Source organism: Acartia tonsa, chromosome 2, assembly GCF_053477335.1.
Source record: "Acartia tonsa isolate MP-2025a chromosome 2, ASM5347733v1, whole genome shotgun sequence".
NCBI classification, from domain to species: Eukaryota; Metazoa; Arthropoda; class Copepoda; order Calanoida; family Acartiidae; genus Acartia; species Acartia tonsa.
In genome coordinates, this window is record NC_137261.1 from 15603390 (window position 1) to 15631012 (window position 27623).

A 27623-nucleotide genomic window follows, 5' to 3' on the forward strand; every position below is an offset into this window, starting at 1 on the left:
GTTAACAATACGCGCGAAGCAAGCAAATATTTTTTGTAAGAGATTTTTTGTTTTCTCAATAAATAACTTTGTTCACCTGTCTGTTCATTGCTTTGTTATATTAAACAAGGATGACAACAACCATAAGTAGCAAAGCATAAAAATTTGTGGATGGGACTGACAGTCATTTTTGTTTTCTTCAAACAATGGGAAATTTAATTTTGATATCTTTAACTGAAAAAAATTTTAAAAATTGATCCATAAACACCACAGATGTGGGGGAAAATAAAAAAAATATAGAAATAGCCAAAAACCTGCAAAAAGTCAATCTGGCCGTCATTGTTGATTTCTTCAAATGACCGGAAATTTAATTTTGATATCTTTAACTGAAAAAATTTTGAAAATCGGTCCATAAACACCAAAGATATGGGGAAAAATGTAAAAAATATAAAAATAGCCAAAAACTTGCAAAAAGGCAGTCTGACCGTCATTGTTGGTTCTCCAAACAACGAAAAATTAAATTCTGATATCTCAAACTGAAAAAATTTTGAAAATCAGACAATATACACCACAGATATGGGGGAAAATAAAAAAAATATAGAAATAGCCAAAAACCTGCAAAAAGTCAGTCTGGCCGTCATTGTTGTTTTCTTCAAATGATGGGAAATTTAATTTTAATATCTTTAACTGAAAAAATTTTGAAAATCGGATTATAAACACCAAAGATATGGGGGAAAATATAAAAATAGCCAAAAACCTGCAAAAAGGCAGTCTGACCGTCATTGTTGGTTCTCCAAACAACGAAAAATTAAATTCTGATATCTCAAACTGAAAAAATTTTGAAAATCAGACAATAAACACCAAAGATATGAGGAAAAATGTGGAAAATAAAAAAAATTAAACAATAGCCTAAGACCTGCTAAAAAGCTGTCCGATCGCCATTGATGTTTTATAGTTAATTGTGCTCCTGAATGAGGGGAATGTGGGAAAAAAATTTCAGCATTCTATCTGTGTATCATACTAAAACAACCTAGCTATTATTGCTTGATTCACTTCTACAAGAGATAAATATGTGTTGTGCATGCACAACAACTACCAGTTCTCTGGAAACTAATTTTAAAGCCATGAATAGAAGAATAAACCAGGTTGAGGCGAGATCAACAACAATAGGAGATTTGATATTACATTGTAAACGAGCCACAATATACAAAACTCCTGCCCTACAAGATCTGCTGTGTTTTGCAGTGGATCCCCAGCTCTCAAAGGCACAATTGTTGGCTATGGGCCTAAAAGAAGACTTTAGTCCTGCTTGAAATAACATATCTGAGCTGGAGAAGTGCCTGGGGACTGGGAGGTTGAGAAGATCTTTGTAAGTTGCGCCCCACCAAAATACAGCGAGAATAGCCCTGTCAAATACTTTAGCAATTTTTTTCAGGGCTTTTGTTTGAAGACTGGTACTAATTTTCTTGGACAGGGAAGAAAAGATCAACGATGGAGGAGGGTCTCGGGAACTGTCTCAATTTTTAAGAGTTCTTTAAAAATTGGATCTGAGAAGATCCCTTTAATTTCCGACATATGCAATTGAGTTCAAAATATTACATCATGTTTTGCCTACACAAATTTGAGAAAATTTGTTTTTATAAGTGTTACTCCTCCCAGTCCGGAGTATATAGACAGCAATGCAATCTTTCCATCGAGTCAAAGTTTATATAAAATTGTGGCAAATCAACGACCTGATCAAAGGCCCTCGTTGTCTCCAAGTTGCAGTTGTTAACCTGAAATTGTTCAAAACCTTGAACGCAAGCTTGAAAACCAGCAACTGGAATTCAGAGATTCCACGGCAAAGCTGGACTGCGTTGAAGGCCTGCTGCAGGAGAACTTGGAGGCAATGAGAGAACTAACAAGAGCAGTTGGTCATTTAGCCGCACTTCAGCAGAACAGAACAATGAGCTCAGAAAGAAGTTGTCAAAAACTTATAATTTTGTCATTTCACAATTCATGCCCATCAGAAGAAACTGTTACAGGAATTATGGGATAACCATAGTCACATAAGAAAGAGTGAATCGACTTCCCAGTACTCTCAAGTGGTACCAACATTCAAATTGGTCGTAGTGGAATTCCATGGACGGTTAGTGCACATTTGGATGGTAAAAATCTAATAAATATAGTCCGTTCATTTGCTGATATCGATGAAAAAAAGATCAACTCGTTCACCACAAACCGCCACGCACAGGTAACTGGTGCGTGGAAGGTATGTGTTAGTGGCAAGTTGGTCTTTGGACACTCCAAGAAGACAGTAAGTAAACACTATGTGGAGACTAATGAGGCTGATAGACAAGAGGGTAACGAAAAGCGGGCACAGGCAATGGCAGAGCAAGGTAGCACCAGAAGGATTTGAGGTTATCGATCCTACATCAAAGCCAGACAACTACGTAAAGCTCTACCTAAAAGACCAAAAAGAAGTAGCTCTTGAAAAGAAACTATTACAGATGAAATACAATGCAGTGCACATGGCAAAAAGGAATGATTGCTTCACCCTAGAATTAGGAAGAGCAATAATTAGTAGCAAAGACCCTATTGCCTCAAGAGCTTTCACTAATGATAAATATTTCCCAGCAGTTAAGCAAAGACGTGAATTTGTACTGAACTTGGTTTCAAATCCAGGATTTCCGGAATTGTAAGGAGAAGTGATATTTACGATGTTGAAGTACTGTTTAGGCTTACTGCCTTACAAGTTTAGGCTCGAGCCTAAACTTGTAATAAATTTAAATCTTCATGAAAAAAAACTAGAAATATAAAAAAAAAAGACTGTTTGGGGAGGGGGGGGGGGACCACTTGTAGTCGTTGATTAAAAATGTGAAAGAATTTTCGAGGTTCTGGATGAACTGTGCAATCTTATTAACCTTCTCCTCAATGAAGAGTATTACTCATCTTGGAAACAGAATAAAATACAGACAGTAAATGACCAAGATGTCCTCATTGTCATCATCGAGAATTTTGGAACTAAGGAGACCATGGCCCAATACACATACACCAAGAATACTGGAAGGAAAAATGTGTTTGTGGCAAAATGCCACAAATTAAATAAGGCCTTGGTTGAGCTGGCTCACAAGATTCTCAATGATGAAGAAGCTAAACAAAATGACGACATCCCTTTTCAATACTGCACAGAATAATGTGCAGATAAAAGAAGTAAATCAAAGTAATCTTAGAAGAATTTTTTATTGACTTTTATATTTTGTATCCTTGACTATATTTTAATGTATAAGATAAGATAATCTTTTATAGGAGCTGAGTAAATCCCATTTCCCCCATAGCATTATGGATGGACTGATGGACAATGTGAATTATAGAGTAGCTTCACTACTAAAAATTATGAGTTTTGCCGCGTATGGATGATTGCATCCTTATTTATTTCTTACTGAAAAATAAAATATTTTTAATTGTTTAATTCCATAATACATATTTTATATTTTTGTTATTTTAAAGAAATCCAGAACTTTATATTTCAAGATCTGGGCTGTCAAAGTAAGTTGCCAAAGACATTGGAATTATTAAATAACTTTCAACGTGAAACTATAAAATTTAAAAAAAATTATTTTCCAGCTTTTAAGTCCATTGTTTTTGTGTGCATATTTTTAAAAATCAATATGATAATAAGTTATTGATTTGGAAAAACTTACTTAAACTGTTTTTAACCTATTTTTGAATGGGGGGTCAAATATATACTAGGACACCTATAGAATCAGACTGCAGAGCCCAAATTTGAATTAAGTCCCCAATAAACTTTTTTTGGGGGATTTAAAAATTAATTTTTAGTGTTGCTGTAATCATTTTAACCAAAGCATAAGTTTTTTTTTTACTTCGGGTAATATTGTGGCTTACAGAACATTTTTATATAATTCACTTTATATCGATACAATAAAAAAAACATTACTCTGTTCATTGGAAATAATTTTTTTTTCCACAACAATTAATTTCATTGAAAAATCTAACATTTACAATAAAACAAATAATTCTGAAATCTAACCAATAAAAAGTCTTGTTTTATATAATTCTTTACAATTCAAAAAAAGAGTGTTTTCACAAAGTGACATATTTCCAATGTAGTTAAATATTTTTTATTTAATTAAAATGAAAAGAATGAAAACCATACACATAAAAGATACATACTTTTTAAAATTATTTTAAAAGATAAGTTTGAATAATCTTATTTTATAACACATTTGTATATGTGACAAAAATAAATTTGTTGTATTGCATAAACATTTGTTGTCATTTAACCCTTTACAGCCATTTTTTATGTTTTTAAAATAAGTGAGAGAACACAAACATGTTAATGTTAATTCGTTGATATATTATAAAGAATTAACTTTCTAGTGAATTTTTATAGTAAAATCATAAGGCCTAATTTTACTCTATACCAGAATACAATATTTATGAAGCAAAACACTCTAAAAGCTACGAATTTTACCCAAATAAAAAAAAACCTTTTGCTTCGGTCAAAATGATCACGGCAACAGTAAAAATAAATATTTAAATCCCCCCAAAAAAGTTTATTGGGGACTTAATTCAAATTTAGGCTCTGCAGTCTCATTCTACTGGTGTCATAGTATATTTTTTATATACGTTTTAAAAATAGGTTAAAAACAGTTTAACCTATACATGATTTTTAGCTGTCGTTGGGCAGCAACACTTTAGAACTGTTTGTAAAAATACGGGTGGATTAAGGATTAACATAAGGATTTGATCCAATCAGTGCGGCTGCATTTTTTATGTTATGTCTTGGATACTCTGCCAATCCTTATAATAAAGTAACAGGATGTCTGTATGTTTATCTGTCTGTTTGTCTGTACCAAAGGATCTCAAAACCGCTGAACGGATCGGGATCTCCTTAACAGCTTAGCTTCTCAAAGGTCTTGGGAAGGTTTATAACTATTTTAGGAGAGGGCACCACCACCCTGCCAAGAGAAATCCCCCCCAAAAAAATTCATTTTATTTTGTAACTAAATGGGGGGGAGGGGCATCCCATTTCCCCCAACCCAAATTATTTTTACTTTTTATCTTAAAATCTAAAATAAGAAATTATCAAATTCGACTTCCCCCTCCTGAAGTGCTGCTAGAGGCCTCTAGGGGCGTAGCCGCTAGTAATAGATATAGAAAGTCTATCCCCGTTACTTATTTGTAACAATACGACCATATTATTGGTCAGAAAGTATTTTATTTAGCTAATTTGTATAGTAAGTTATCTAAGAATTGAGTTTCTTAGAATGGATAAATCTTTGTTTGGGAAATTTGAATTGTCAAAATATTTCTAGGCTTTTTTTTATTACATTGAATCATATATAACTAAACACATAAACAAAACTCTTTGTCTTTTTAAAATAGTATTTTAAATTGTATGTATTTTTGTGTCTTATTGGCTATCTAGGGTAATATTTCTATTATGCACATAAAAAGTTGTTGTAGTATATGCATGACTATGAATATTTTATTATTTTGTTGTCAAGAAGATATAATCCCCTACCACTATTTAAAGTACTAGCGGCTGCTCCCCTAGCATCTAGGAGCTCTACATTCGAAAGGATATGTAAGCAGGGGCGTCCAAGCTTTTTATTTTGGGGGGGGGGGAAATTTTAGGGGGGGGGTAATTCGTGTTTGGGGGGGGGGTAAAATGGCGCCGCAAATTTTTTTACCCCCCCCAAAATTTTTACCCCGGGGGTAAAATTTGCTTGGGGGGGTTAATTACCCCCCCTAAAATCTGTTGGCAGGGGTAGATTTAGTTTACCCCCCCCCAAAATTTACCCCCGGGGTAAAATTTTGGGGGGGGTAATTTAAATTTTATTAAATATAAAGTATTAAAAATTGTTTGGGGGGGGTAAATACCCCCTCCTAAATGGTTGGGGGTGCCTACGGCACCCCCAGTGTAGGGGTAAATTTAGAATGGGGGGGTAATCGCCCCATTACCCCCCCCCCTTGGACGCCTATGTATGGAAGAGCAGAAAAATAGCTTAAAACCATACAAAGACTTAGTTATAAAATAAAAATAGCCTAAAACAATCTCAGGACCTATACAAAACTTCCCTCTAGAGGAGAACCATTCTGGTTCAGTGGTTAGCGAGATCCTTCGCTACAGACAAAAAAAGCTCAGTACTTTATATAATAGGATACCATAAAAATAAAAATACAGGAAAAATTGTAGGTTTGCAAGTAACGTGTTAATCCATTCGTAAATGATTAATATCTTTTTACTATGGCTCAGATGTGGTACAGGGAGGGAGGTGACATTAAACTATTTTTACACTAGGCCCCAAAGTTTTATAATAACATTTTCTTATTTGTTGACTTAACAACTTTTATTGAACTTTTGTTGTTTGGTTAATTAAGATGAGCGTCTCAGAGTTTCAACCACTGACTTTGATTGTAGAAGTGGTAATTTTGAATATCATAATTGGGGATGTTCATCAGTTTATCAGTCATTGTCCCTGGCTGTAGTAGCTAAAATACAACCGCATATTTCTAGCAGCTTAATATTTTAATCATCCGAAATCTTGAAGAACAAGACAACAATCAACACAACAGAGCCGCAAAAAAAGTTTACATTTTTTATACAAAAAAAAAAATTCTGATGATAATTTTTGACCTTGTTTTAGTATTCCTTTCAACGCTTTGTTAAAAGATGTAATATTACCTAGGAAAGTTTTTTTGTTAGTTTCTGCAAACAGTTTGGTTTGTTATTCAAGGCAGCATTTGTTTATTTTTATTAAAAGGGCTTGACAGCCAACTTATTTTGGGAGTCCTGGCTAGGATGCAAATGTTCAACGCTGATTGAATTGTTGCATATAAATAAAAAATTATTGAAAAGTCCAGCTTGGCTGATAAAGGGTGAAATACTACCCGAAACTTAAAATAAAACGTCAAAAAATTTCTGTTCATAATCTAGTCGGAAATGAAAAAAATAATGTTAGGTCAAAGAAAACCTATTCATACAATCAAAGTTTTTTTTATTTAAAATGTCTAGGGATTACTCAAAAATCATTACCGAGAAACAGACCTCCAAATGTGTATCAACCCAAAACATTATAACTGATAGATATACCAGCAAGGCAACATTTTGGAAAAACTTAGCTTTTAAGATTACTGCATATCTCATGCATTAGGCATTTCAGAAGCCTATATTGCTTTCCTTTGATATGAAAATTGTATAATATTTGTATGCATTCTTTCCTGTTTTTTCAAGAATTTATAAATAAACCTTAAAATTGTAAACATTCGGTGTGGGATGTTTACTTTCTATTATGAATTATCAACATTTGTTTACATTTAATAATCAGGAGGTTGGAAATATATCCTATTATATAAAGTAGTAAGCGTTTTTTGTCTGTCACTAAGGATCTCGCTAACCGCTGAACCGATATAGTTCTCCTTTACAGTGAAGCTTCTTATAGATCCTGGGAAGGTTTTAAACTATTTTTGGGGAGGGTATCTTCACCCCCTCCCCCCCCAAAAAAAATTAGTTTTACTCTTTTGAAACACACATTTAAAATGGGATGAGGTACACTTTTCCCCCTCCTACCTTAAGTGCCCCTAGAGCTCTAGGGGCGTAGCCGCTAGTTAGATCATATAATAATGATTCAAGTTTCTTTTATATAGAATTTCTAAACGGCTGAAATAAGTGTTCCAAAAATACAACTAAATAAATAGCACGGCTTATCTGCTCAAAAAGTCCCAGACAGTAAAAACAAAACAAAAATGGTATCATCTAGTTTAAGGCTAGCTTACTAAAACTATCATAACTCTATCTCTAGTCCAAGAATAGGAAGAATATAAGTACACAGACATAAACTATTTTACATCTTTGTGTACTTCTATGAATCTATATATGGAAGCAGTACTTGTTTTTTTTACCTTACTTTTAAGCAAACTACTAACGCTCTGTAATCGATAGGTGTTAAAAATTCCTTAATAAAGTCAGTCATTCTTCAATATGTAAAGTCAAAACACCTTGACACCTTTAAAACATTTTTTACAATAAAAAAAACTTTTTTTCGAGTATTCGAGGAGAAAAGTTTTCAACCGCCACACTAATTGAAATTCTATCACAAAAAGAAAAGATAAACTGTGAAAATAAGGGAAAATTTGAGAAAAAATATTAAACAATTTTCTGTTAAAAATTTACATAAATCAGCGCAAAACACAGGGATAGAGGGGACATTGGTCTGTTTATTACACTAGTCCCCAAAATATTATAATAACATTTTCTTATTCGTAGGTTCAAAACTTTGGGAACTTTTATGGGATTTTTATTGGCTCGTTTATCAATTGAGTGTCCAAACGTATCGAGTACTAATTTAGATATAAAGTAGAGGTAATTTTGTGTAATATAATTGGGATTGTACATGAATTTATCGGCCATTGTCTTATCCCTTTGGATCATTGCGAAACATAAATAATTGAAACTTTAAGAATTTATTGTAAATTTTTTTGTTGATTTTGAGCACAACATTAAAACATTTGTTGACATTTATAGAGTTGGAAATTAACAACATTGGATGTAAGAAATCACATAAATGTAACTATGATAAAGCAGACTTTTTATGAACAAGAATTGACAAGTATGAGCAATACATTTTTAGTGTAGATGTACATTGTACAACCAAACAACTACCTGGATCCCCTTGTTAAGGACCTTTTTCATTTCTAGCAATTTGCTTTCTGCTCTTTTGATGTGACTTGGCTGTGTTAACATTTCCGACGTTATTATCCGATATTCAAAGTCGGCAGGGGGTCCTCGGAAAGGCGACATACAGTTATTTGAACCCTTCCCCCTCTAGTGTTTAACTCTTATCTTAGAGTCATGACTTTTGTATTTTTTGCTTTATCATTAACTAAATTACAGATATTTTTAAAAGGTTAAATATTTTATTATTATCAAACGCTTTGCTTTAGTCTAAGTTATATTAATCTAAATATTGATTGCAACAAAGCTTTTGACAGTGCATTACTTATAATTATTATATTCTAATTTACATTATTTTGAGTATCCATACTTATCAATTCTAGTCCATGATAAATCATGTGATTTAAACAGTACAAATATTCTTTTGAATAATACTGATAAAATCAATACAAAAATTAATTTTAACATTTTAAAATAAACATCTATGATTAAGAGGTTACAAATAGAACATAGAAAACTCTTGTAACGAGTTTAAGATTTGGGATGTTTGAAAATATTCTAACAAACAATATTAAACAATGGGGTATAGTCCCTTTCGTAACATCGCACCTTATGGAGCGATTCTTTGTATTTTTCACAGTAGCTTTTCTCCTATTTCTAGCCCCTGCGAGGGGCTCTAACCCTGCGGGGCTAATTACCTAACCCTGTTGGACAATCACCTAACCCAATATAACCTAACCTAACCTAAAAAAAAACCTATAAAAAGCCATTTTAAAAATATGACGAATCGCCTTTATGGGGCGATGTTACGAAAGGGACTATTCCCAAACAATGTTCTCTTACTATTAGATCCAAATATGCAGTATCTAATATTACATGTTTAACAACAAGGTCTGACGGAACTAACTTTATCTCAAAAAACCAGTAACAGGCGGGATTTGATTATGCATAAGTTGTTAAACAATGAAATACTGCACATTTTTGTCCCTGTTAGAAAAAAATATTATATAGTATACTAAAATTAAAACATTAGTGTATATTTTTTTCAGACAAGTACATTGAAAGCTCATAAAGATAAAAAAAAATTAAAATATTTTCAAAAGATATGTAAGATATACTTTATGTAAAAATGTTTAGAAATATGATTCACTTAAGATTTTGAAGTAAAGTACATGAAAATATAATTTTATATTGTATATATAATGTCTTAAGAAAATAATTATTGGAAAAGTTTTTGACAATGAATAGATTCATTATTATTTCTTTATTTTATGCTACTTAATAAAAATTAAAGGATTATGGAAAGAAAACAAAGAAGCGGGTTTTGTCCTATTTTCAAAGGTTTATTTTAGGTTAGGATTAGAGCGTCCCGCAGGGGCTACAAATTGGAGAAAAGCTACTGTGAAAATACGATGAAACCCACTACTTCGTTTTCTTTTCATGATAAGATAATTATATTATAGTTACATAATAAAGATAACTAAAGTTTTTTTTCTTAAGATGTCGTATCCGAAATATCCCTAAACAAACCAGGGCTCTTCAGCCACGCGTAAACCTCGTGTAAGCCATGTGAAATCAAAAATTTTATACCTTTAAAATTCAATTGAATGTTAAATCTATTCCTAAAAAGACAATCCGTCTTTTCGGATTTTTTTCTACACAAGCAGGATTAAACTTGAGGCTTATGAGCGGCTAAGACGCGGCTGCAGAGCCCTGATGCAAATCATTACAACCTAGGATAGATGCTCAACCACTATTTTCGATATGTAACATTTATCATTTGTAATTATGTTTTCCCCTGTACAATAAGTAAGGTTTACATTCAAACCTTTCAATTATCTAAATATTTTGCAACCACCTTAAAAATTACATAATTAACTAAAAAGATATTAACAAATATAGATTGTTTTATATATAGGGCAGTTTAGGTTAATGTAGAAAAAAAATCAGTGACGAACACAGTAATAGTGTCTGACTGATTATGACGTAACAAAAAAAAATTAGCCAATGAGAGGCCACTATATATTTTACCATTGGTCAATAACGGCCTCTCATTGGCTAATTTTTTTGGTTACGTCATAATCAGTCAGACACTATTACTGTGTTCATCAGTGACGCTTGAAAGGGGGGGGGGGGGCGTCGAAACCAACCTCAACTTCTTTTATTTTATCCCACTGCTGAAATAATGTGGACGCCACTAAATAATAATTAAGTTTTATGTAGACTCGTTCTATGTTTACTATAGAGTCAATCAAAGGTATTAAGAAACTAAGAAAAAGTTGTGTTTATCCGTTTAGTCAAATGCGTTTATTTAGTCAAACTGTTCTTAATTATGATCTTTATATATATATAATATATTTGGTCATGATTGAGAACAGTTTGACTTAATAAGCGCATTTGACTAAACGGTTGCACACAACTTATTCTTCGTGTCTTAACACCTTTAGGCTGAATTGTCGAAAATTAACCTAAACCACCCCGATATTTCAGTTTATAACTATTTGTATGCTAGACTATAACAGATTTTCTAAATCCTTTATTTTCTAGTTTATCATGTGAAAATGTTTCAGATTCGTCACTCGTGCTGTTTAAAGCACTGTAATCCACAGTAAAAATTGTCTTCCCTGAATAAAATGTATATTTAAATATATCTGTACTTCTTACGTAATTTAAGATTATAAGTTTGTCACGCCACTCTATAAGTTTTATGGCTGCCCTAATCAAAAACAATTTTTATTTTAGTTTAATTTTTTTTCGGAGGTAATTTTTTTTCTAGGGGCAATTTCTCTTGGAAGGGTGCTGGTACCCTCCAACAAAATTGTTATAAACCTTCCAGGGACCTATGCGAAGCTACCCTTTTAAGGAGAACCTGACCGGTACAGCGGTTAGCGAGATCCTTTGGTACAGTCAGACAGACAGACTCACAAACACACTTACTGTTACTTTTTTTTATAAGGATTTCTTTTTATACAATCATATTAAATAAAAGTTAATGAAGAAGTTAATAAAGATTTGTTTATCTCCCTAGTTAAGTGGGAATATCAAATAACCCAACAAAATCTTATTTACAGAGAATGGAACATCAACACCCTCCCCCTCGGCACCCTTCAAAGCTCCTAGTATGAGCAAAGACGTCCAAGGACGGAGGGTAAAGGGGTGATTACCCCCCCAAATGAATTTGGATTTTCAATTTTTACCCCCCCCCCCCCAAATAAAAAATGCCTCTATGAAATGAAGATTACCCCCCCCCCCCAAAAAAAAAAAAAAAAAATTTTTATTTTGAGAATTTTACCCCCCCAATTAATAAAGCTTGGAAGCCCCTGAGTATGAGAGTGAATGGTAATATCAGGGAGGGAGGGGGCATTGGGATGTTTATTACACTAGTCCCCAAAGTCTTATATTTACGTTTTCCTATTCGTTGGCTTAACAACTTCGAGGACTTTTATTGAATTTTGATTGGTTGGTTCATTTAGTGGAGTGTCCAAACGTTTTTAACCACTAATTGTAATCTACAGAAGGGGTAATTTTGTGTATCATCATTGGGGACTCATTAATGTATGAGTCATTGTCTTACCCCTTTAGTAATATGCTCGTCTTTAGACTAGAGTTTAAATCTGTGCCATGCTACATTTTTCCAAAATGTTGAAAATTTTATCATAACAATATGATCACAATCCCAGGGATCTCAAGGGATAAGACAATGGTCGATAAATTGATGTACATCCCCAAACAAAATTCAAGAAAAATCCCCTAAGTTGTTAAGCCAACAAATAAGGCAAGAGTTATAAAACTTTGGGGACTAGTGTAATAAACAGCCCAATGTCCCCTCCCTCCCTGTCACAATCTTTTGTTGATATAATAACAGCACATAAGTTGGATATGAATGAGGAGGAATGGGAGGGAGTTGTTGCAGGGATCTAAAGGGATAGGACAATGGCTGATAAATTTATGTACATCCCATTGGTGAAACATGAAATTACGCCTTCTGTAGATTACATTTAGTGGTTAAAACGTTCGAAGAGTCAACTTAATTAACCAACCATTCAGAATACTGAAGTCCACAAAGTTATTAAGCAGACGAATAATAAAGGTAATTATAAAACTTTGGGGACTAGTGCATTAAACAGCCCATTGTTCATGCCATCTAAGAATTTTGACAAGTAACGCGGTGGACTCCCTCTAGCATTAGTTATGACTGAATAGCAACAAAAAAAGGGGTGAATATGTGCTTTAATAATAATTTAAGAAACTCTACCAATAAATGTGGAAATAAGAGAACCACTTAATCTTTACTCATCGATCAAAAATAATGTTATGCACAGTATAAACAATTAACATTATAAGATAAATGGTTTGTTTGATAGCTGGTGGCTTCGTCCCTGTATTCAAGTAGTCGAACTAAATTTGTGATCATATTTTTGGCCTTTTTTTTAATGAAAAGTAATGTGTGTAGGTAACTAAAGAACATTTTATTTTATTCTTATTTTTTGGGGGGGAGGATTCTAATACTATCAGAAAGATATCCCTCCTCTGCTAGGGGATATGCCACTAGAAAACATTTAATAAAAGAACTTTGGGTTTGGAAGGTCGATCCACCAAAAAAATCTAGTGAAGATTAATCTTTGCAGAGTTAAACTTCTCCAAAATAGATGTAAAAACATAAGAAAAACTTCTCTAATATTGATGCTTTGTCCTTTTTTATAAATATATTTATCGCAATGTATTTTAGACAGCTTTCCGCGGTTATTTAAATAAAAAAAAATAGGATTGAAACCAATCTTATTAAACCCTAGGGACCGAAGGCAATGGCTAAGAAAACTGGTATTAATTTTATGACTTTTTTTTATTATTCGTGGAAAATTATCTTCGCCATGATGCTATACATTATTTTTTATTATGGCTAGAAACTGATTCTTACCAGTGGATATACATCGGTTTGGAAGCCATAATGGAAAATATTTTACCTGACGAGGGTGATACAGCTCCGAAAATATACTGTCCAGGTCCATTTGGCTGTTTACCCAACAAGAAATTTAGAAAACTCAACCTAAATAAAATAAAATAAAGAGAAAAAAATTAAATTTGATAAAACTGCACAAGAAAGTATTGTATTGTATTTAATCTCTTAAATTTTAATATTACTTCTAGCTCAAATATGAAATATTTTTTTTTTTAAATTTAAAATTATATCATAGTTTTCCTAATGAACCTGTAGATAACTGAAATCCTACCCCATGCCATTATCTCTAATAATAATTAAAATGATGAAGGCATGTAGTATTTTCTACTATGGCCAACCTGTGGTAAACTAACCCTGAGGGGCTACCAAGTACCCAATAAAACCTAACCTCAACTAAAGTAATATACAAACGAAAATCTACCCCCTATAATATTTTCAATTCATTCAAAGAAAATAAATTCTTCCCTAATTTTTGCTTTTTTTCAAAATAGGGAATGGTCATTTAAAGACTTATATTTTCGCGCTCTTTTGTAATCTATAATACAAAGTAGAATGATGTATGTCCGTCCGTCCCTTAAGATCTCGGTAACCACTGAACCGATTGGATTCTACTCTTCAGGAAATATACCTACTTGTCCTGTTGTGGTTTTAAGCTATTTTCTTGAGAGGTGGGACACACCCAAACCCCCAAAAACAAAAAAATACTCCTCTATTTTTAAAAAAAATGTTTGCATATATTTAGCGAATTCGCCATTTATTCGCGAAAATTGGCGACTTATTCGCAATTTTTTTGGCTGGGTAGGTAATAGAAGATAGATAATGATTCCCATACTTACATAATTTTTTTTTAATTTCATAGCCGCCAGTAGATCATAAAGTATAAATTAATATTTTTTTCTAAAAACATATATGTAAGTTTTATTCATATTTAGTATAAACTGTATATAATTGTAAAATGTTTGATATCAGCAAAGTACGGACGTCAATCACATAAAACGAAGGGAAATTGATTTTTCCCTCGCAAATTGCCATTTTCATATTTTCCATTTTTTTCTACTCGTACTAGCATTATTATACTATTTTTTTCTGTCCCTATTTATAAAACTAGCGGATTCTCCCCTAGCCTCTAGGGGCTTTGCCCCAAGAGGTGATCAAAAAGGTTTCTTAGAAGGTTGGCGGTACTTTCCCAAAAAAAAGGGATTTAATTTATCATAACCCACAGACAAACATCTGGTTAATTTTTTTAATTATTACCTATAAATATGAAAGTTAAGTTTGACATCTCCATTGGCCGTCATAGCGTCGTGGGCTTTTTCTGTTATCATTCTAAATAAAATAGTATTTCTGGTAATGAAGCAACTCTATAACTATACATTGGTGGACATAGAGTCATGTCCTTTTTATGTTATCATTCTAAATAAAATAGTTTTACTAGTAAAGTAGTTACTTTATAACTATACATTGGTGGTCATAGAGTCATGGCCTTTTTCTGTTAACATATAAATAATCGAACGGATTGCCTCCAATGCTGAGTTTGCTTATTATGTTTTTAAAAAATAAACATTTTATTTAATATTTGGATAATAGAAAAAACGAAGTAGCGGGTTTCGTCGTATTTTTACTTTAGATTTTGATAGGTTATTTTAATGTTAATGATTGCAATAGGATATTGAGTTAGAGCCACCCCTCCCCCCCCCCCCCACACACACAGGGGCTAGAAATAGAAGAAAGCCTCTGTGAATATACGATGAAACCCATTTCTTTGTTTTCTTTCCATGATGCAGATATCTACAAATTTATTCTCAAAACATAATTTGGAGAAATATTGCTTTTGGTAATAGTTGTTTGAAACAAAATATATTTTTCGATCATAAATCATTATTTTCTATCCAAAAAAGTTGTAATCTGTAAATATTTTGAAAGAAAATATGATTTATGCCAAGTGGCGAGCTTTGTGTGCAATATTTTTAAACAAGGATGACAACATCCATAAAAGTGAAGCTCTGAAACGGTAGGACAAACGAACATTAACACTTGTAGAGTGTCAGAATTATAAACATTTGTTGTTAAAAATGTTTAAAATGGACGTACGGATATTCTGGTAACAATTGCTACGCTTTCTAAATCGTACCTAAGATGCCTAAATTTTTGAAAATATTTTTGAGAGGGTACCACCAACATAGGCGTCCAAGGGGGGGGGGTAATGGGCCATTTGGCACCCCCAAACGATTTTGGGGGTACCGTAGGCACCCCCAAAATTTTGTGAACAATACCCCCCCCAAAAAAAAATTACCCCTACTTTGGGGGTGCCGTAGGCACCCCCAACGATTTTGGGGGGGGTATTTACCCCCCCCAAACCATTTTGATTCCATAAAATAGATACCTAACTAAATTAAATATTTCATTAAATAATGAAAAAGAATTTCTATAGGCGATTTCTTTTGGGAGGGTGTCAGGGTGTCTCAAAACTAGTTATAAAACTTACCAGGACCTATAAGACGCTTCACTTTAAAGTATAATCATATTGGTTCATTGGTTAGTGAGTTAATTATTGTATTTTTATGTTCTAAAGAATGAGATACTACTATATATTTGAATAGTAGTGGCGCCCTTAGCATCTAAGAACTCGTGTTTTCTAAAGGGTAAAAAGGGAGGAGAAAAATAGCCTAAAACCACTCAAAGGATTGACCTATAATAGTGTGGAACCATCATGGGATCTATGTGAAGCTTTCCTAAAAAGGAGAACTCAGTATTAAAAGTAATGAAATCTGAAGCTATAGTCAAATAAACCTTACTTACTACTTTATGTTATAGGATAGTACTTATTAACTTAATAGATTAGGTAGGTGCTTTTTTTACATAATTAAATTACCCCCCCCAAAAATTTTACCCCCGGGGTAAATTAGTTTGGGGGGGGTAATTACCCCCCCAACAGATTTGGAGGGAGTATTTACCCCCCCCAACAGACTTTAGGGGGGGTAATTACCCCCCCCAATCAAATTTTACCCCCAGGGTAAAAATTTTGGGGGGGGTAAAAAAAAATTTCGGCGCGCTTCGCGCGCCATTTTACCCCCCCCAAACACGAATTACCCCCCCCCCTAAAATTTTTTACCCCCCCCAAAAAAAAAAGCTTGGACGCCCCTGACCACCAACCTCCCAAAAGAAAAAAAATACCCATCATCCAAAAAAATTAATGTGCTATTAAAAACGAAAATTCAATGTGCCTATAGATGCCTCTAGGGGCGTAGCCGATGGTGTACCATATAATGCCATTATATAGTAATATATTTGCTCTGTAGAAATAATGTTTATGCATATGCTTACAAAACAAACCTAAATCTTCCTGCTGCATTACAACGAACAAGGGCTTGCACAGGAATTTAGCTAGGGGGCCGGGGGGGGGGGGGGGAATGAAATGAAAAAATTTTTCATTTCCCAGTTCCCTTGAAAATCTTTTGTAGGTTCTCTCCAACTTCAAAAGAAGATTTTTCCCTCTTGCAAAATTTTTCTAGTGGGGAAGCGTTGGGACTAAACCTCCCCCTCCCTACCCGTCAGAATTACGGATCTAATCGGAAATTATGTATACCTTGTGTCAATAGGGTTAAGCTAGACAGCTGAATAAGGACTTAGACGTCCAAAGAAGCGAATCGTTACGCTTTAAAAATAAAAAAAAAACGAATATGCTATATATTATTTTCTGTTGCAGTTTGTAGAAACTTTCATACCGAAGTTTATTTTTTCTATCTATAATACAAAGTAGCTTGATGTCTGTCCGTCCGTCCCTTAAGATCTCGGTAACCACTGAACCGATCGGATTCTACTCTTAACTTAATATAGCTACTGGTCCTGTGGTGGTTTTAGGCTAATTTCTTGGGGGTTGGGACACTCTAACCCCCCCCCCCAAAACAAAAAAAATCCCCCCCCCCCATTTTTTTTGGCTGAAGATTTCCTTGGTCCTTTTTTTGTTGAAGATTTCCTTGGTCCTTGATTTTCGCCTTAATTTTTTTTTATAACCTCTTGGAGCAAAGCCCCTAGAGGCTAGGGGCGAAGCCGCTAGTCTTAATATAAAGTATTAATTTTTTTGTCTAAATATCTCGTAATATGCTAGTCCGAATTGGATGCATTTTTCAGTGAAGCTTTTTAGAAGCCTTTGGATGGTCCTAACCTTTCCCATCCTACCCTAAAGTTTAGCGGCATAGCAGCTAGTCAGAAATAAGACTCTTAACTGTCAAAGTCAGATTACAATTAAATACATTTAAAAACACTATTTTGATAAAAATATTTGTATACACTTACATAAATGTAATAATTTAAAGGGAAAATTTATTAATAACTTTTGAAAAATTGGTTTTTAATGTAAGACATGCAACAGTTCAATTTAATACCGTCAAGTACATGTCAAGTACGTCAGTAGCGAACCAAAAAACAATAACAAAAGAGATCAGTTTACGACATTGATTTGGCTATAATGATAATTTGTATTTGAAATACCAGGATAATGTTTGAGGAAATGCTTACATTTTTAAGACATGAGTATAGAAATGCGTAGCTTATAACATTGTACCTTGTTGTCCTAGGAATCAGTATTCTAAAAATCAGATCAATCGAATGATAACACATCAAAATTTACAATTTTTAAAAAGTCAAAATCAACAGGTTTTAAATGGACGTACGGACATTCTGGTAACGATTATAGAGTAGCTACGCTTTCCACATCGTACCTTACTACTACTGTCCTTGAAATCGACATGACAATTCTAACATGCCTAAATTAACAAAAAAGCTATCCGTTCCGGACGGGCCTATGGACGTACGGACGGACCGAAGCTAATTAAAGAGTAGCGACGCTACTAAAAATAAGCATATTACATTATAGATATTAGATAGTGAATACTTTGGTTAAGCCAGAATATATAGTATAAAAAGTCTCACAAATTTTTTCATATTTTGTGGTTTACATATCACGGAATCATTTTTTTCTGTATGAAGTAAATTTGTCTAGAAATACAACTTTTGTTTTTGTATGTATTTGAGTACTATTTCTGCAACTAGCGGCTTCGACCATAGGTGCACTTGAGGAGAGTGGAGTTGAATTCAGTATCCCATTTTTTATTATAGATTTAAAAAAAGAAAAAAAAATTTAGGGGTGTCTTATTTTATTTTATTTTTTTTTTTTGGGGGGGGGGGGGGGTATCAACCACCAATCCCCATTTTTTTAGTTTTATAAAAAAATTCTAGGGGCGATTTTTCTTGGGAGGGTGGTGTTCTTCTCTACAGCAAAAAGCTTAATAATTTATGTAATAGGATAGCAAGGATCAAGGATAATCTAAATTTAAATTTTTCCAAATTGTTTTTTTTTTGGTTAAATGATTTATTTGGTTCCTGAAATCATAAAATGGCTGTCTATTGTTGAAAACTAATGAATCGGCTGCAGTTAGTATATTTGATGTTTGCTACGTGCTGAAGCTGTTTAAAGTGCATAAAAAATATGACGTCATACAATATAAATCACCAGTGATAGGCCAATACACAGAATAAATTACCAATAGCAGGCCAATACACAGACTGAATTACCAATGGCAGGCCATTACACATTTCAATTGACCAATGGTAGGCCAGTATAAAGTTATTTTTTAATAGGCACTATAAAAATCTTCCTATGTGCTAACATATCTATAGTATAGATATAAATACAGACAACTACCTCCCTTCCTTTTTCAACGACCTTTTTCTTCTGCTTGTAAATTATTTTCTGCTACTTGGCTGTGTTAATATAAGCGACACCATTGGTTGATTTTCAATGACCTAATAGAAAGGTTGCACAAGATGATGGGGAAATACAGTTATTTAACCCTTTCTTCCTCCAGTGTTTTACTCTAATTACGTACTAAATACTGCATTTACTGCCCACAAAAAATTATTTCATCTTCCCATGTTTTAACCTGTAGAAATATTTGCTCTGACTCCAAATACCTTCTATTCTTTATGCTAGTCTCCTTTTGTTTTAATCTTATAAGAATATTAATTTACCTAATTTTCTTTTCTCCCAATCTGCCAACATCAAGAAAGGCTGTGTAAAATAATTGTAACTCTTTCTGAAATAATAAGAGATTTATTAGTTAATCTAAGATTTTCAGATGGTTATATCCAGGGCTCGGCAGCCGCGCCACAGCCGCACAGCGTTCAAAAAATAAATTCCGAAAGGTTGGATTTTCTGTTTAGGTACAGTTTCAGACACCCAGCCGAATTAAAAAATGAAGCTTACGCGCGGCTAACGTGCGGTTGCCGAGCCCCGGTTATTTCAAAGCAAATAAATTGTAAACTAAAATGTTTAAGTAACAATGATTTGTGTGTTTGCGAAACATAAAATAAATAATTTGGATTTGTATTTATAAAATAATGATTTAAGTTTGTTGTTTTAGAATTTTTATTTAAAAAGATCTAAAAAAAATCGGCGAAAATGTTTCTCTTACCTTTGATATGACACCCGTACCAGATCTATTGATGGTATCAAATAAAATCTACACAGTTATACAATCATTCTTTTCCATATTTTAAAAGCAAAGCTTTTCTATGATTAGGGTCGGTTTGTCCGTCCGTACATCTGAGATGGATAGCTTTTTTCATTAATTTAGGCATGTTAGAATTGTCCTATCGATTTCAAATTTTGCATGGTAATTCCTGTAGTAGTTCAGTACGATTTAGAAAGCGTAGCAACTCTATAATCATTACCAGAATGTCCGTACGTCTATTTTAAACATGTTAATTTTTACATGTTACCCCACTAATTTTTATGTGCTTTAATTATTCAATTGTTCTGATTTTTGGTATACTGATTCCTAGGACAACAAAGTACAATATTATAAGCAAAGCAACTCTATAATCAAGTCCTAAAAATGTAAGTATGTCCATAAACATTATCCTGTATCAAGAAGTTTTTCAACAAATTTACTCACAATTTTGCATTGACTCTTATTCATTTATATTCTGAATTTTTAGTTTTGACACTATACAAGTGTTAATGTCCGTTTGTCTTACCGTTTCAGGGCTTCGCTTTTATGGATGTTGTCATCCTTGTCTAAATATGTTGAGCAAGCATCAATCTAAAGTGGACCTATTATGTTTAAGCACATATTAACACTGAATGATGTATATTTTAAAATAAGTCTGTGTTTATATTTTTTAATTTTTACCCTTTAAGTTTTACACTGATTTATTTCTTTAATAGTCAAAGCAAAGCTCTCCATACATTAGGTTTTGTTCTCACGTTTGTAAGGCAAAACTAATCCTTTATGAATTTTGTAATCCTTGTTTTATACAAAAATATTATACAGGGTCCTAATATTTAAAGGAGGCAAAAAATAGTTTAAAACCTAACCCAAGACTTCAATTTAGAAAAGAAATAGCCTAAAACCAGAAAACTCTATGGATTAGCAAGATATAAACAAGAAAAAAAATCAACCGATCCAAGGTTTAGCAAGTTTTTAAAAAAACTTTAAAATGTAAGATAATAGTTGTATGAATAAAACCATAAAGAATTACAATGTTTTATATTTACATAATATTGTAAGCAATTTGTATTATTTATAGGTAATACATTTGTTACATATTATATTGACATATTCACTCAGGGACGTGCTAGTCAGAGGAATAACCCCCCCCCCCCTTTAGATAGGTGAATATCTTTTACAGTTGGGTAGTGTATATTCCCTTTAAACTAACTTCACTTTTCATTCAATAACTCCAAAAGTTTTCTTAGTATTACGGGTGTAAAAAAAAATTCATGAGTAAAATTTTTTTTTGTTCGCTTCCCACCTCATGGTAAAATGTTGTTTACATACATGATTCCTTTCATAAAACCAATATATAATTAGATTAATGCATTATTCTTAATTATCTTCCAATAAAGAAAAAGGAAAATTGATGAATGTATAAACATTAATATTTTTTGTTTGATATCAAATAATTCATGAAATAATTGCAATCCTTTTCACTGTACAACATGGAGGCATTCAAAAGAGAAGATATTTATATCCTATTGTATAAAGTAGTAAGATTTTATGTCGGAAGCCCTAAATCTCAATAACTAATGAACTGAATGAGTTCTTCCTTTGAAGAAAGCTTTACACATTGATGATTTTAAGCTTAGTACATATAGCAAAGAATGATTCCTTGGGGTAGTATTGAAGCCACATAGGTAGGTCATGAATATTTCTAGCTGATGAAACTAAGTTACCCCACACCTCTAACCATTCATCTAAAATATAATTTAGTAATCATAGCAACTCTATAATCATGAATATTTCTAGCTGATGAAACTAAGTTACCCCACACCTCTAACCATTCATCTAAAATATAATTTAGTAATCATAGCAACTCTATAATCATGAATATTTCTAGCTGATGAAACTAAGTTACCCCACACCTCTAACCATTCATCTAAAATATAATTTAGTAATCATAGCAACTCTATAATCATGAATATTTCTAACTGATGAAACTAAGTTACCCCACACCTCTGACCATTCATCTAAAATATAATTTAGTAATCATAGCAACTCTATAATCATGAATATTTCTAGCTGATGAAACTAAGTTACCCCACACCTCTAACCATTCATCTAAAATAAAATATAGTAATCATAGCAACTCTATAATCATGAATATTTCTAGCTGATGAAACTAAGTTACCCCACACCTCTAACCATTCATCTAAAATATAATTTAGTAATCATAGCAACTCTATAATCATGAATATTTCTAGCTGATGAAACTAAGTTACCCCACACCTCTAACCATTCATCTAAAATATAATTTAGTAATCATAGCAACTCTATAATCATGAATATTTCTTGCTGATGAAACCAAGTTACCCCACACCTCTAACCATTCATCTAAAATATAATTTAGTAATCATAGCAACTCTATAATCATGAATATTTCTAGCTGATGAAACCAAGTTACCCCACACCTCTAACCATTCATCTAAAATATAATTTAGTAATCATAGCAACTCTATAATCATGAATATTTCTTGCTGATGAAACTAAGTTACCCCACACCTCTAACCATTCATCTAAAATATAATTTAGTAATCATAGCAACTCTATAATCATGAATATTTCTTGCTGATGAAACCAAGTTACCCCACACCTCTAACCATTCATCTAAAATATAATTTAGTAATCATAGCAACCATATAATCATGAATATTTCTAGATGATAATACACCAAGCTACCCCACACCTCTAACCATTCATCTAAAATATAATTTAGTAATCATAGCAACTCTATAATCATGAATATTTCTAGATGATGATACACCAAGCTATCCCACACCTCTAACCATTCATCTAAAATATAATTTGGTAATCATAGCAACTCTATAATCATGAATATTTCTAGATGATGATACACCAAGCTACCCCACACCTCTAACCATTCATCTAAAATATAATTTAGTAATCATAGCAACTCTATAATCATGAATATTTTTAGATGATGATACACCAAGCTACCCCACACCTCTAACCATTCATCTAAAATATAATTTAGTAATCATAGCAACTCTATAATCATGAATATTTCTTGCTGATGAAACCAAGTTACCCCACACCTCTAACCATTCATCTAAAATATAATTTAGTAATCATAGCAACTCTATAATCATGAATATTTCTTGCTGATGAAACTAAGTTACCCCACACCTCTAACCATTCATCTAAAATATAATTTAGTAATCATAGCAACTCTATAATCATGAATATTTCTTGCTGATGAAACCAAGTTACCCCACACCTCTAACCATTCATCTAAAATATAATTTAGTAATCATAGCAACCATATAATCATGAATATTTCTAGATGATAATACACCAAGCTACCCCACACCTCTAACCATTCATCTAAAATATAATTTAGTAATCATAGCAACTCTATAATCATGAATATTTCTAGATGATGATACACCAAGCTACCCCACACCTCTAACCATTCATCTAAAATATAATTTGGTAATCATAGCAACTCTATAATCATGAATATTTCTAGATGATGATACACCAAGCTACCCCACACCTCTAACCATTCATCTAAAATATAATTTAGTAATCATAGCAACTCTATAATCATGAATATTTTTAGATGATGATACACCAAGCTACCCCACACCTCTAACCATTCATCTAAAATATAATTTAGTAATCATAGCAACTATATATTCATGAATATTTCTAGATGATGATACACCAAGTTACCCCACACCTCTAACCATTCATCTAAAATATAATTTAGTAATCATAGCAACTCTATAATCATGAATATTTCTAGATGATGATACACCAAGCTATCCCACACCTCTAACAATTCATCTAAAATATAATTTAGTAATCATAGCAACTCTATAATCATGAATAGTTCTAGATGATGATACACCAAGTTACCCCACAATTCTAACCATTCATCTAAAATATAATTTAGTAATCATAGCAACTTTATAATCATGAATATTTCTAGATGATGATACACCAAGCTACCCCACACCTCTAACCATTCATCTAAAATATAATTTAGTAAGCATAGCAACTCTATAATCATGAATATTTCTTGCTGATGAAACTAAGGTACCCCACACCTCTAACCATTCATCTGAAATATAATTTAGTAATCATAGCAACTCTATAATCATGAATATTTCTTGCTAATGAAACCAAGTTACCCCACACCTCTAACCATTCATCTAAAATATAATTTAGTAAGCATAGCAACTCTATAATCATGAATAGTTCTAGATGATGATACACCAAGTTACCCCACAATTCTAACCATTCATCTAAAATATAATTTAATAAGCATAGCAACTCTATAATCATGAATAGTTCTAGATGATGATACACCAAGTTACCCCACAATTCTAACCATTCGTCTAAAATATAATTTAATATTGTAAGCATAGGAACTCCAAAACAAAAGTATTTGTTTAATAGATCTTTTAACCATCAATTTAAATGTGTCACAATTTAAAAAGCGTAGCATATCCATAATCATAAACATTAAATTTACTTGTAATTTCTTAAATATGACACACAAATGTACATTTTTAAACACGGTGATTTCCACTTTTTTAAAAACAATATTTCATGGAGTAAAATCACCCTATTCACTTTATTTTTGGTATAATGGAAGTACGGCCATATTAATCATGCTATGCTTAAGATACTTGTTATTTTAAAATTTAAAATAGAAAATTGGGTTGTCAAATTCAACTCCCCCCTCCTCAAGTGTCCCTAGAGCCTCTAAGGGCGTAGCCACTAGTAGTAAATAAAGACAAAATGTCAAATATATAGAAAGTTTGATCGCTGTTTATTGATATCGATTACTGATATAGGAAATAACAAAGCAACAAACTGCATTGTTTTTAATAAAACAAGGATAACAACATATCCGTGAAGGAAATCTTTATAAAGATAAAGTCAGACAACAAGTATATGACCGTTTATACCTCATTAAAGGCTAGTTCGATTTTTCACATTTTACAGAAAATCTTACATTTGCCAGGGAAGGTTTTTGGCTATTGTAAGGGATATGGAAGGTGGATACAACAGTTTTTAGTACAAAAAAATAAGTAATGATAAATTAAGTCTAACAAAATAGTTATAACAAAAGGCAACAAATCTACATTTTTCTGGACGTGATAATCTTTGTAGTGTTGTAAAAATAATATCATAATGTTGTGGAGAGAAAGAAAGAAAATGTTAAAATAATCAGTAGCTCTAAATCTAATTTCTACTAAAGTTAGTTGCAAAATTATGTCACATGGTTTCCCCCAAAATACAAGCATATCGTAAGAAAAAAATAAGGTTGAATTGTCATTATTATGCAGGCTATAGTTGATAAAATATTTTTCTCATTATTAAACACCTCTTCTTTTCATATCAAGATGAAAATCCCCCCCAAGCCCATTCAGGTTATGACCTGTAAAATCCCTGGAAGTGGTAGAATTTTTTAACACATATTCTTACTTTTTAGTTATTATTTAGTCTCTTTAAATGATTCAAAATGCAGAGACGTACATTTTAAGTAGCAAAAAATTCTATATTTTGAAATGTCCGTCTGTATGTATGTCTGAAACATTTGGGGGGAAACTTGACTCGGCTCCTTATATGTTGCTACACTTTCTAAATCCTACCTAAATGTTACATTAATCATCATTCTATGTTTTAGTTTTTAATGTATAATAGTTATTTCTTTCATAGTATTATAAACCGCTTTCCGCGAATATAGAATGTACAATTATAAGATTAAAACAAGTTTTTTTAGCCCTTAGGTGCCGATTATGATATGATCATAGCCATCATTTACAATCTTAAGGAAAGACCGACACTAATTTGAGAAAAGTTTCGTTTAAAAAAATGTAACTAGACTAGCAAATAAATGCTCTAAAAAAACATATTTTCTCATTTATATAAAAATGAAAATATGAGACACTATAATTAAGCTTAATGTGGAGTCCATTATATTTTGATTATATGCTCGCCGTGCCATTTATGAAAGTGCAACTTTTATATAATTAAGATGTATACGAAAGTCCATAAATATTTGTTTTTTTGAGGGGGCGGGGTAGTTTTTTATAGAGGAGATTTATCTTAAAAGGGTTGTGGTACCCTCCCCCAAAATAATTAAAAACCTTCCTAGGATCTATGTAAAGGAGAATCCGATCGGTGCAGTGGTTAGCGAGATCCTTCGGCACAGACAAACAAACATACATCCTGTTACTTTATTATAAGGATTTCATGTAGATTATTCTAGTAAAACTTATTAAATAGATACCTTTCAGCTTTGGAAAATATTAAAGAAACATTTCCATGTTTTCATAACGTCCATAAAATATCTTGTCGATAAAATGCCCATGATTTTAATCATCCATTAATACATAAATACTTTTCAGCTCCTAATATAGTAAGTCGTTCTTTTAACATGTAAACTCATACGAATGGATGTTGTTATCCTTGTGAAATTATTATACAGTTCTACATACGTTTAGTAAGTAGGTTTAATATAGGATATTAATAATATTATAACAAGTATATTATTATACATATAAATATAATTACGTAGAATATAATGATTATAATTACGTTGAAATAAGGACTTGAAATACGCCTAAAAACATTTAAGGGACTTGCATGAAAAATGAACACAGAAAAAAAAGTTAAAAATAAAACCATAAGAAACACAAAATTTCAATTACTTAAAATTATAGAGCAATTGTTCAGTTGTCATAAATGAAAGATAGAGAAGGACATAGGAAAGAAAGATCAAAAATCATAAAACCTTCAAAAAATATTTTTGTTGCCAAATGACTGACAAACAGATCTGTATAATGTATGAACTATGTCAATACTACCAGCGCGGCGGAGTAAATTACATTTCTCCCATAGCAATACAGACTTACCGACGGACAGACAAAGTAAACTGTACAGTAGCTTTGCTACAACAACAACAACAAAAATGAAACTAACCTACGGTAACACAAGGTTTAACCTCAAGGTCTGGCGGTACAGCAAAAGGTTCCCAGTGGTTGGGCTTCGTTTTACTGCGGTTTATCTCGGCAGATTTGTACAGAAAAAATTCCTGAAATATAAATGGACTTGGATTCTTTTATCTTCAACTTTATCAGGGATATAAAAGGATAAGACATGGCCGATAAATTGATGTACATTCTTAATGATGATACACAAAATCACCCCTTTTTTAGATTACAATTTGTGGTTGAACCGTTTGGACATTTAACTAAATTAACCATCTAATTAAAATTTAATCCCCAAGGTTGTTAAGGCAAGGAATAAGAAAACGTTATTACATGACTTTGGGGACTAGTGTAATAATCAGCCCAATGTCCACTCCCTCCCTGAAGATAATGCTCTGAATATTCGTCTAATTTTTTATTTAAGTAAAAAGAGAAGAAGTACTTTGAAGTGTTGTAGTTATTCTTAAAAGTGAAGC

The 27623-nt window shown here is 32.4% G+C and overlaps 2 protein-coding genes across 3 annotated transcripts in view; one reads left to right on the forward strand and one right to left on the reverse strand.

Annotated features, from left to right (window-relative positions):
* Positions 1-1023: 1023 nt before the first annotated feature.
* LOC145305586 (mannonate dehydratase-like) overlaps positions 1024-27623 on the forward strand; it is a 284200-nt gene continuing 257600 nt past the window's right edge. The window contains exon 1 of the mRNA XM_080147278.1: positions 1024-1041. The gene's annotated coding sequence lies outside the window, so the exon portion shown is untranslated. The remainder of the gene's footprint in view (positions 1042-27623) is intronic.
* Positions 10737-27623, reverse strand: part of LOC145312721 (uncharacterized) — a 30682-nt gene continuing 13795 nt past the window's right edge. Inside the window, exons 9-15 of one of the 2 annotated variants that reach the window (XM_080151974.1) lie at positions 27140-27251; positions 21791-21876; positions 20093-20140; positions 19650-19714; positions 14874-14945; positions 13624-13706; positions 10737-11283 (exon numbers count right to left, since the gene is read on the reverse strand). In XM_080151974.1, the coding sequence (XP_080008100.1) occupies positions 11168-11283; positions 13624-13706; positions 14874-14945; positions 19650-19714; positions 20093-20140; positions 21791-21876; positions 27140-27251 (582 nt within the window). In that variant the 3' untranslated portion in view covers positions 10737-11167. The remainder of the gene's footprint in view (positions 11284-13623; positions 13707-14873; positions 14946-19649; positions 19715-20092; positions 20141-21790; positions 21877-27139; positions 27252-27623) is intronic. The other variant, XM_080151975.1, reaches the window with a different exon arrangement.